We start from the raw sequence: 12,402 nt of genomic DNA on the forward strand, positions 1-12,402 counted from the left end.
ATGAGTTACAAATATTTTCTTCCACTCTCAGGTTGTCTTTTCACTTTGATAGTGTCCCTAGAAGCACAAAAGTTTTAAATTTTGATGATGTCTAATTTATCTATTTTCTTTTGCTTGTGTTTTTGCTGTCACGTCTAAGAAGCTATTGCCTAATTCACATTCCTGAAGATTTATGCTTATGTTCTCATCTGAGAATTTTATAGTTTTAGCTCTTGTATTTAGGACTTTGATCTATTTTGAGTTAATTTTGTTAATGGTGTGAGGTATGAATCCAGATTCGTTGTTTTGCATGTGGGTATCCTGTCCCATTTGCGGAAAAAAATTATTCTTTCCTCACTGAATTGTCTTGGAATCAGTTGACCATATATGTGAATGATTATTTCTGAACTTTCAATTCTATTCCATTAGAGTATATGTCTGTCCTTATGTCAGTACCAAACATTCTTGAATACTGTAGCTTTGTAGTAAGCTTTGAAATTGGGAAGTATAAGTCCTTCAACTTTGCTCTTTTTGAGATTATTTTGGTCAGTCTGATTTCCACGTGACTATTATTTTCATACGGATAAGGTTGTCAATTTTTACTAGAAAGGCAGTTGTGTATTTGATAGAAATTGCTATGAATCTGTAGCTCATTTCGGGAATATTGCCGTCTTAACAATAGTAAATCTTCCAATCAATGACACAGGTTGTCTTTCTATTTATTAGGTCTTCTTTAATTTCTTTCAATGATATTTTATAGTTTTCAGTATAGAAGTCTTACATTTATTGTGTTAAATTTATCTCTAAGTATTTTATTCTTTTTGATGTTATTGTAAATGGAATAATTTTTTCCTCTTCATTGTTTTAAATTGAAGTATAGTTGATTTACAATGTGCCAATCTCTGTTGCACAGCAGTGGAATAATTTTCTTAATTTAATTTTTGGATTGTTTATTGCTAGTATATAGATATAGAATTGATTTTGTGTATTTATTTTGTATTCTCTAAACTTTCTAAGGTCTATTTTCATCTAATAGTTTCTTTGTGGATTCCTTAGGATTTTCTCTATATAAGATCATGTCAATAGCAAACCGAAATAGATGTACTCTTCCTTTCTAATCTGGATGACTTTTCTTTTCCTTGCCCAATTACCCTAAATAAAACTTCCAGTACAATATTGAACAGAAATGGTGACAGCAGACATCCTTGTCTGCTTTGCCACATGTATAATGAAGACCCGTATTTATTAAATTGTGCAAAAAAGGCATAGTTCAGATTTATGTTGCTTTGCTATTTGAAATGGAACATGAATATATCTTGGTTCCATCCTTCCATTTTAAAATGGCATAAACTATTTATTAACTTTCTATCTTGGTATTGGGAGGATAAATTAGAATTTGACAATCCCCTTAAAATTAAATATTATGTAAATTCATAGGACAAAGTTATGGGGCATGATTAGGAAAATTCATGAGAGGGGGATGAAACCTTAGGCCTCAACCATTTTTCCCTCTTAGAGATCAGAATTATTAACAAATCGTGAGCTTTATTCTTTTTTTTTTTTTTTTTTTTTTTGCGTTACGCGGGCCTCTCACTGCTGTGGCCTCTCCCGTTGCGGAGCACAGGCTCCAGACGCGCAGGCTCAGCGGCCATGGCTCACGGGCCCAGCCGCTCCGCGGCATGTGGGATCTTCCCGGACGCGGGCACGAACCCACGTCCCCTGCATCGGCAGGCAGACTCTCAACCACTGAGCCACCAGGGAAGCCCGTGAGCTTTATTCTTAAATAAGGCAGGCTGGGGTCCAGGTGACTTTCCTGGAAGGCACACAGAATGTTTGCTGCCCTGGGGGACTGTGAGTTACTTGTGCACAGCTATTGGTTAGAGCCCTTTTGTTTAGGAATCCCGCTCGCATTGTCTTCATAAATAAATTAGTATCCCAATTAATATAAAAGTAGCCTGTAAAAGGATTGCCCCTTTGGGCCAATAAATTTCTTCTCTCTGAAAAATGAGGAAAAGGGGTCAGAGTACTGCTTTTTTTTCCTGGAAATTTCGCCTTGATATGGCTGTAAAAATGGTTGAGGTTGTGACCTGCGATCATTGAAGCCTCCCTCGCTGAGCAGCAAGGTTGTTTCTGGGGCCCAGGACCCCTCTTATGAAGGGAGCTCCTACCTTGTGGTTACACCTGCAGGTAACACTGGGATGTGGTCTGACATTGCATTGGATTCCTAGAAAGAGGATTATTTCTGTCCTTTTGGGCTACTATAACAAAATAGACTGGATGGTTTGTAAAAAAACAAACCAGTTCTGGAGGCTGGAGAGCCCAAGATCAAGGCACCAGCAGATTCAGTATCTGGTGAGGACCTGCTTCCTGGTTCATAGGTGGTTTCTTATTTTCTGTGTCCTCACATGGCAGAAGGGAGGAGGGAACTCTCTGGAGCCTCTTTTACAAAACCAGAAATCCCACTCATGAGGAGTCCACTCTCAGGACCCAATCACCTTCCAAAGGTCCCAATTCCTAATATTATCACAAATGGGGATTAGATTTTAACATGAATTTTTTTTTTGGTGATGGATGGGGGCAAGACATTCAGTCCATAGCAAAAAGGCATCCTTCACTTTGACAGCTGCTCAAATGTTTATTAGTTGTAACTACCTATTATGGAGGTCCTGGGATAAGTGCTTTCTCTGAGTTATCTCCTTTGGTCCTCAAACAGTCCTATCAGTAGGTACTATTATTAATCCCAATGTCTACTTGTAGAAGTTGAGGTTATAGAGGCATCAGGTTGTTTTTCCCCCTACCCAAAATTCTTTCCCCCCATTTTCTGTTAATACCATCCTTTTCCTTAGTGGAAGTCTTCCGCCCACCTCCTTGTGACCCTAATATAGTATCTTGTTATTAGATCTAGTTAAAATATCCTGCCCTACTGTTCAGAGAGTGTGAACAAGTAACCTAGGATCAGGTAATCTCATAATAATGATTCTGATGAAGTTCTTATCATGGATTTGATATCCAGATGTTGAGGGAGAAGGTTTCCTTTTCTCCTAGAGTCATTACATGGAAAGATAGAAGCCTGGATCACAATCCTTGCTTTTCCTACATTTGTGGAGAATTTTGCCAGTAATATAAGAGAATGAAACACACTGAGAGAAGCATAGCAAAGAGATTGAGAAAAAGAATCGTGATATTTTTGAGTCTCTGAGGCCAGATCCTTTTCTATAGTGAGATAATAAAAACTCATTTTTGCTTACTTGTTCAAGTTAGAGTTTTGTCATTTGCAACCATAAGCTTATCCACAATTATGCAGCTAATGTTGCAAAGTTGGTTTTAAATCTCTGCCTGTCTGGCTCTAAAGTTTGTGCTCTATGCAATACTTTGGTTATACAGCTCTGAGCCAGATATTTCAAGTGAGTCAAGTAGCAGGAATAAAGTGTATGAAAGACTCAGGTTCACAACCGGCAGACCTACTGTACATAACCCCAAGTGTTAAAATTCATGTCCAAATTGTGAGGAGAGCAAAACTGCACATCTCTTCGAGAAAACAAAAGTAAGCATTTCTTTTTCTCCTAGAATAAATCACCATAGATAGTAGTCATATGAGTTCTTAGGAGGGCAACTGAATATTTCCTGTGTAAATATCTTCATCTAATCTGAATGATCTGATATAGCAGACTGAGGCAATGACTGATTTATGGGTATGACTGTAAGGTTGAAGAACAATTGAGGATTAAGTGGATCTCGGGAGTAATTAGTAGAATTTGACCTGTGCTCTGGGTCCACATGTGGTTCTCCATAATGTTGCATGGCTTGTGCCTGGTAAGCAGACCTCAACACATAAGATCTTCATCCTTCACCGCTTTCCTGATCCACATATGTACTGCCAGTTGAATGATTGCCATTTACCATCATGTAAAATTCGACGTGTATTTATTTTGTTTTCACTCAAATAAATATAACAAAAACTGTTGTGAGTACGCATAGAAAATTACAAAGATACACACACATACAGTTCTCCATACGTCTATGCAGATACCTATTGTCCATTTTTTTCAAGTATTTGGGCATCACTTAAAATATTTGACCTTGAAGTTCAAAATTACAAAAGCCCCAGCTGTTGACTGGGATATAAAAAAGTAGACATTAATAACTAAAGTATATGCAACAAAGACAGCAACCACCCTTCTAAATAGATCTTGGGTGAAATAGGAAATATCAAAACAGCAGTTTCAGGATGGTTGAGAATAATAACAGAATATTATAAATCTGAATTCATGATATATGATTGATGATTTTCTTAGGTACAGATTCATGGACTTAAAATTCACTATAACTAAATAAGAAAGAATAAAAGTAAAGCAACAAAAGCTTAACCTCAAGAAGTTAGAAAAGGAATGGCAAAACAAACCTAAGGAAGGAAGGAGAAAGTAACTGATATTAAATAAAAGTACAGTTAATACATTAGAATATATATATATATATATATTTTTTTTTTTTTGGCATGCGGGATCTTGGTTCCCTGACCAGGGATCGAACCCTTGCCCTTGCAGTGGAAGCACAGAGTCCTAACCACTGGGCCACCAGGGAAGTCCCTATGTATGTTTTTTTAACAGTAGAATTAATAAATTGAAGGTTGATATTTTGAGGAAAAATTGGCAAATCAATACTTAGTCTAATAGGAAAATGATGGATAACTGTTTTGCTTTGAATGTAATAAGCAGGACTTAATGATTTTTGTCTAATTAAAAAGCAATATATGCTCAACAATAAGTTAGAATATAAAAGCAATGCAAATTATATCATTTCATAGTTTGATCCCCCATTTTACTTACAAAATGGCTGTTTTAAATTCTTTTTCTCCCACAGGTATCATCACCCCATACCAACGACATCCTCAGTTTATTATCACCTAAGACTGTTCAACTTAGAAATATCAACTTAGAAATACCATTCAACTTAGAAATATCATTGAAATATCATTGAAAAATTATTTCTCTTATTCCTCTGAACTGTTTTGTGCCTTTTGATCTTGACATTTCAAATCTACATCTAAATCCTTCATACCTGTATAACTACAGATACTTCTCGGCTGGTATAAGTGCCTCCACAGTTTCCATTTTTTGGTCCATTTGGGACACTTATGCATCAGGAACTATTGTCCTAGGGTTGAGCAAGGCAGCCACTGTTACACTCTTGGCCAGGCAGGATTAGGTATGGGCTGTCAGAGTCTTGGTTAAATATCCACAGTCTCTTTCTTCCCCTGTCTGAGTTCTTTCTGGTTTCTCCCATTAGCCACAGTCACCTGGATGCCTGAGGGCCAGGGAGCCTGGGTGGTGCAGCCTTTTCCTGTGTACAAGTCAGTTACCTGCAGAGGCCGGCAGAGTGGGAAGGAGCCACTGCAGGGCCACATGGAGAATAACCAGAATGCTAGCTGCCCCTTCCCCTTCTTCTCTTCCTCCCAGAGGTAATCTGGCCACACAGACTTTCTCATTTTCCCTGACTGACAGACTCACTATGAATTCTTGCCTTTGCATGTACTGTTTTCTTTGGCAGAAATTCCCTTACTCCATTTCTTTGCCTGGCAAACAAACTCCTACTTATCCCTCAAGCTCCAGCTCAAATGTCACCACTCTTTTACCTACACACTTGTAGAGGCAGCAAAGTCCGAACAATGGGACAAAGAAACATAAGGTCGGGTCCTCAATCAGCCACTTACTAGCTGCTGTGGGCCAGGTTCTTCTCCGATTTTACATAGTCCCCCACTCCCTTTTTTTTTTTTTTTTTTTTTGCAAAATAGGAATGGGAATTGCTGCCTTGACATCCTTTCTCCAGGGATGAAAAAATCCATGAGACAAAATGTTCTCTAAAATGCAAATCACTTTACAAATTTAGTTTTGCTGTGGTTGCTCTTACCATTGCTTAGATTTTTTTCTATTAGTTCAGACCGATCACAATGCAAAAGGCAACTTTAGTGGCATTCAAATACGAATTCAAATTCCTACTCACCCCCTTTTCTTTCTACAGCCCCCTTTTTCTCTCCTGTTAAGTTATTCCCCCCCGCCCCCGCCGCCGCTCTCATTTTTGTTTCGGGTTGTTTACTCTGAACCCAGGTATCCAAGGTCATTGCATGATTGTGCAGGTGCATCTCACAGTTAAAGAGGTTAAGCCATTTAGTAACGGCAGGGAGGTAGGGGTGGAACGGGGTACGTCATCCTAACAAAACGCTGCACTCTAAGTTGTAAAGTTCTGGGAGCTGAGAATTCAGACTGACAGGGTCATAAACGAACCCCTCTCAGAGGGAGGGTGCAGGGCCGACCTGGGCTTCTGCGCGAGCCTCTGCAGCCCGCGCCGCAGCCCGCGCCGCAGCCCGCGCTTGGACGCCGGAACCCCAGGCAGGCGGGAGCGGTGGCGGGTCCGGAATTCCGGGAGGAGAGCACGAGCTGGCGAAGACTACAACTCCCGACGTGCACGGCGGCCAAAACGCGTTCTATCCCTGCTTGACTCCTCATTCTTTCCAGTTCTTACGAAGGAGTCCGCTGTCTAGGAACTGCATAGTAGTCACTATAGCGAGACTGTAAGCTTTTCTGTTGGCGCGGGGACCGGCACAGCTCACGGAATGCCTCTCACTCTTTGGGTCCTTCGCTCAGGCGTTGAGGAACTCGCTTTCGGACCGGCCGGGTTTCTAGGGGGACAGTAATTGTGGTCGGACGCTGTGGCGCGGCAGTTTAATTCTCCGGCGGCGGCTGGTTGAGCGGGAAGAGATGGTCCTGACGGGGCTCATCAGGAAACTGGGTAACAGTCTGAGTTGCCCCTCGCCCGGGTCGCCCACCCGTCGTGGCCGCATGCTGAGAATGGCTGTGTCACGTTTCCGAGGCCGGGCCACCCCGCGACGGCTTCCTGTCTTGTCCGGGCTTCGGCGGGGCAGCCCCCGGGGGCCCACCTCGGACTTTGTGTAAACTCCGCAGTTCGCGTCGTGAATGCACCAGCGTCCTGCGTGTGGAAAAAACTGGTTTCTTTATTAACTTCTTCACCCCGCTCCCGCCCCCAGCGTCGATAACGAAGTTTTAGGGTAAATTCCCTGTGGGCGTCTCTTTGGAGTCGGGAAATAGCTCTGTGCTGTCTTCTTTGACAGGTCATCAGCTGGCCGAGATCAGGGCGCGCGCTCTCAAGAATATTCTCTGCAAGATTGAGCACAGTTTAATCTGCTGTGCTGATCTGGTTCAGGAGAGGCTCCTTTTTCTCCATTTGCTCGAATGGTTCAATTTCCCGTCCGTTCCAATGAAAGAAGAGGTTCTGAGTCTGTTGAACAGGTTGGTTAAGGTAGGATCATTTTGAAATAAAATAATCAAACAAGTGAGTATTTCGCAGTCATTTAAGTGTAGCATTTGTTGAAAATTTAAATTATTAATTTTTTAAGAAACAAATGTGAACGTTGAATTTTAATTCATTTGGGTATGTAATGCTCCATTCTCCTTTTCTCTTATTTGTAATGTTGAATCTCACATTGTCTCTGCTGTGTTCTGAAGTAACACAGTTTCTGAGGTCAGGTATGTTCTGATTTGGGGGATCGTCTTTGGAGGTTAATACTTGTCATTCTGTTTTCCCTGATGGTTCTGTCATTTACATGTTACAATGAGATGTCTTTGTATAAAAGAGAACACATTTAAAGATAAAGTTACAGACCATGATACTAAACAGCACAAGTATGTTAAACTGTTTTTCCCATATCTGTTTTTCAGATTTATGTTTCTCAGTCTGTCTTGAGAGTAGTTAGTTGTCAGGGTCAGATATCAAAGTGGCAGGTTTAACTTTTCCAAACTGTGAATCACTGTGCAGTTGTAGGAGATACTTATTACTTTGGCATCTTTTGAGTGACTGGAGGTAGAAGAGGATACAGTGAGTGTCAGTGAAGAGAAGTAATCAATTTAATAAATAAAAGTAGGAATGGATAGTGTGTATTTTTAGTGTTCAGTGTCTGGGCTTTTCTCTCATAAGTGTTATTAAATGTTTTACGTATGTCTCTGTAAATCTACGTCTTATGTATATCACCGCAAAAATTATGTTTTAAAAATGAACATCTGGTATACCAAAAATAATGTCATATTTTGATTGCTGTAAAATAAAGTCTGGAGATTTTGATATTTATAGTTGTTCTCAAGACACTCCTTTTCTTATTTCAGTATCCCCCAGCAGTCCAGCATTTGGTTGACCTTGGTGCAGTCGAATTCTTATCTAAACTTCGTTCTAATGTGGAGCCGAATCTACAGGCTGAAATTGATGGCATTCTGGATGGACTTTTTATTCTTCCTTCAGAAGTTCCTGAACTACATTCTGCATCTTTCCAAACCAATCAAACTGGTAACTCTTTGGAATCACTCTGATGAAATCAATCAGTCAATCAGTCTGTTAAAATATAATATATTGGTTCTAATGGTTAATTCTAAGGAAAGGAACCTTAGATTAAAAAAAGCAAACAATCCTCCTCCTCTCCCCCCCGCAACTCTTATTTTTCTTATGTTAACTTACATGAATTTGATCTTAATTCCCCTCCTGTAATGTTACAGAGAGGAGGATACTTGTGTGTTTTTGTTTTGGTCAAGGGGCATAAAAGATGAAGTGACTTTCTTTTTATGAGACTAGTTTGACAGATTATCTCTTGTAGCAATAACAACAGATTTTCATTGAGCACTCTTTACTATGTGCCAGACATTGTTTTAAATATTTTATACTTGCATTTTGGGGCTGTGTTCTTCATCTAGGGAGGATGTCTGCCCTGCTTATGATTTTGTTACGGGGTCCAATCAAAATGAGCTACACATGGTATACTGGCTAAGATCAGAGTCAAAGAGACATGGATTTAAGTCCCAGTTCTGCCACTAGTTGGGTGACCATGGCTAAGGTACTTAATCCCTCCAGGCTTTAGTTTTCTCATCCAAAAATTGGTACAATAAGCAAGAACATCTTATAGGATTTTTGTAAGGATTAAGTGGAGCAATCTCTGGACGGTGCTCAGCACAGGGCCCGGTGTATATTAAGCACAGAATCCTTGTTTGCTACTGTTACTTGTTGTTCTTGTTATTATTTGATGTCCAGTATAGTGCCTTGCTCATGGAAAGCATTTAAATTGATTTGAAGGAAAGAAAATGCTCTTGAAATTTATATGATTGAGTAGTAAAAGTATAAAAAACTGTGTTTTTGCTCATTTAATGTTAGACCCTATTCTTCTCTATGCCAGTGCTGTACTGCCACTGCTGTGACCCTCGGGCCCGCTGTTAACAACAGTAGCAGCTGCCGTTTACTGAGTTTCTCGTGTGATTGTGATTTTTAACAGTGTATTTTGCAATTTCTGTCTAAGCTATAACAAATAAAGTAGAATCTTAAATCATGGATTTTCCACCTAGTTCCTTGCAGGTGAGTTTAGAGGTATGGTCTAGGGCTAATTTTTAGTTTTCTGTATTAACATTAGAACTACTGGCGTGAAAACTTCAAACAGAAAATGACAAAATTTGGTTTTAGCCTTTTCTTCGTTCTCAATCTCATGACAACTGAAGCGCTGAATATGTAATCATGTATGATAGGGGATCGTCAGAGTTATTGAAAGATGGTGTCTGACTCTTGCTTTTGACAACTTTTTCTTAAAAAACATGAAAATCGAAGTGATCAGGAAATATGTAGAGTAAGGGAGAGGAGAGAGATGGACTAAGAAGCTGAGATGAACAGTTCTTGAATAAATACCTTGTAACAGATTCTTTATGTACATTGTGGATGTTTTCATTCTAAGAAATAATTGTAGTTACGTAACACTAAAAGAGAGGAAAAAAACCCCTCAATTTGAAATTGACTCGGCATCTACATTTTTTTCCTCTTTAGGAGGACAGATTATTCAGAGAACCATAATTGGATTATTTTTCTAGTTTTTAAAGTGATTCAGAAACTTAAGATAAACCATTTGTATTTGAAAAGAGCAAGTTTCACTTTCAGCAAATAATGCATCAGTAACACAGTAATATATATTTTCTTTTCAGAATTGCCACAGCAACCTGAAATCTTAACGGGATATTTTCCTCAAGACAAAAGTACTTTCCAGCAGATGGAAGTGCCCCCGAGACCTGTGGGTGTGTATCTACAGGGACGTGGGTCCTGTCTACCTGGGAAGTTGGAAATTAATGTACTTTCCCTCATTGTTGTGAAGACGTATTGTGGTCAGACTTAAATGTTTAAGCACCAAACTGAAAGTTTGTTCCCTCAAGTTAGATTAGGATATAGAGTCTCAATGGTGAAACTGTGTATTGTTCTAAGTGCCTGTGACCAGCTCTGTAGGCGGTGGTAATGGTGGCCGTGGTACTTGGTGCTTATCGAGCTGGGAGTCTTTGTCAAGAGCTGAGCTGTGCACTGTACACACCACCTCATTAATTCTCCAGCTCACTAAGCGGTACTGTCGACCCAGTGACTCAAGCCAGAGGCTCAGGATCAAATTTGTTTCCTCATTTATCTTTACTCCAACATTCAGTTGACTGAAGAGTTCTGATTTAGAGCCTCTCTCAGGAATGTCATCCAGGTCTTTTTGCGTCTGGTCTCTGGTCAGTCATATGCTGCCTCCTCAAAGAGACCTTCCTGAGGACTCTAGCCAGTGATCACTTTTTATCTACATTTGGTTTTCTTCCTATATGTATTTATTAAATTATGTATTCATTTACTTCCTGTTTGACTCCCTCATTATAAGCTTAATGACAGCTGCAAATACTGCTTTACCTGTGTGGGTGTGGGGAACAGTGCCAGAAATGTATTAGGCACTCAGTATGTATTTCTTGAGTGAATAAATGAATCTTCATGGAGTCCCAGTGAGGCTGATATTATTATTAACGCCATCTTACTGATGAGAACACTGGCGCTTAGAAAGGATGAAACCTTTGTACTAGGTGACACAGTTAGGGCATGGTTAAGTAAGCATGTACTTCACATCTTACTGCCTGCATGGTTGAAATTAAACGGCTGCTTCCAAGGATGTATATGCGGACGTCAAGCATCCAATGTGACTCAGTTTGGTAGCCCTCGGTTACAAAAACGATTTCGTAGACACTCTCAGGTTGAGTACAGCATAAGAAAGAACAGGAAACTTGTTCAGCTGTTAAAATACTTTTCCTTTCCTTTCTGGAAAAGTTTTGTTAGGCTTATAGGGAGCTTTGGTTTTTTTTTTTTTAGCATTTATTTTTTTCAACCAATGTTTTTTTTGTTTGTTTTGTTTTTTTAGATGTTGGGGGTAGGAGTTTATTAATTTATTTATTTTTGCTGTGTTGCGTCTTTGTTTCTGTGCGAGGGCTTTCTCTAGTTGTGACAAGCGGGGGCCACTCTTCATCGCGGTGCATGGGCCTCTCACTATCGCGGCCTGTCTTATTGCGGAGCACAGGCTCCAGACGCGCAGGCTCAGTAGTTGTGGCTCACGGGCCTAGTTGCTCCGTGGCATGTGGGATCCTCCCAGACCAGGGCTCGAGCCCGTGTCCCCTGCATTAGCAGGCAGATTCTCAACCACTGCGCCACCAGGGAAGCCCCGGGAGCTTTGGTTTTGACATGGTAGTTCTTTGTGTTTGTGGCTGAGAGGCTTAATTGAGTGACAACGAGAGACATCTGAAGGGAGTGTCTTCAGGGCTGGGAATCATGGGTATTTGAGTGGAGCGGTTGAAACATTCAGGAAGATTGAGATGGTAACATATTTTTATGTGAGTTGCAGTTTGTGGATTGATGGTGTGGCTTATTTTGGACACATCTTTATGTGTGCAGTATAAGCCTGTCCTTCCCTCCACCCACCTCTTGTTTTTCCCTTAGAAAGTAAACCCCGCTTTTATGTTAGCACTTTTGAAGGAAGCAACTGCTATGTTTGAGAATTTAATAATACTATTATCTGAATTTAACAATTCCATGCTCTTTTCAGAGCATTTTGCACAAAGACTGTTGCCCGTTTGGAAGGGCTTATGTGTTGCCACCTTAACCTGTACACTATGTGTTTAAAAATAATTTGAAGGAAGGTAGTATAAAATTGTATTTGGTTTCTCAGATTTCTTTTAATCTTGTCTGAGCACTGATATTTGAACTTTAATCTTATGGTCTTCAAGTCATCTTCAAAGAGGTTTAAATATCTAACACGATTTAGGATATTTGAACATGACTAATTAAATATAGTATATGATTACGTTTATATCGTTTTTAATTTCTACAGTTAGAGATCTCCAAATGCCAGTTCCTTTTTTGTTTATGTTCTATGTTCTGGTTAGCCACATGGTGAAATAGAAAATTTAATTGATGTGCTAAATGTCATTCAATATTGGTTTGTGTTTAATACCCTTCTAATAATAATATATGAGTTCTGTTTAAATTATGAGAAGAGAGCTCTGTTATTTATTCTGTGAGGGAACAAATTTGCAGCTGATCTTT

At 39.8% G+C, this 12,402-nt stretch overlaps 1 protein-coding gene across 2 annotated transcripts in view; it reads left to right on the forward strand.

Moving 5' to 3' along the window:
- Nucleotides 1–6,720: 6,720 nt before the first annotated feature.
- The window catches only part of RTTN (rotatin), a 138,194-nt gene continuing 132,512 nt past the window's right edge, over nucleotides 6,721–12,402 (forward strand). For both annotated transcript variants that reach the window (XM_060121308.1, XM_060121309.1), the window contains exons 1-4: nucleotides 6,721–6,765; nucleotides 7,106–7,293; nucleotides 8,154–8,331; nucleotides 9,999–10,088. In XM_060121308.1, the coding sequence (XP_059977291.1) occupies nucleotides 6,735–6,765; nucleotides 7,106–7,293; nucleotides 8,154–8,331; nucleotides 9,999–10,088 (487 nt within the window). In that variant the 5' untranslated portion in view covers nucleotides 6,721–6,734. The remainder of the gene's footprint in view (nucleotides 6,766–7,105; nucleotides 7,294–8,153; nucleotides 8,332–9,998; nucleotides 10,089–12,402) is intronic.

Source organism: Lagenorhynchus albirostris, chromosome 14 (genome assembly GCF_949774975.1).
Source record: "Lagenorhynchus albirostris chromosome 14, mLagAlb1.1, whole genome shotgun sequence".
Taxonomy (NCBI): Eukaryota; Metazoa; Chordata; class Mammalia; order Artiodactyla; family Delphinidae; genus Lagenorhynchus; species Lagenorhynchus albirostris.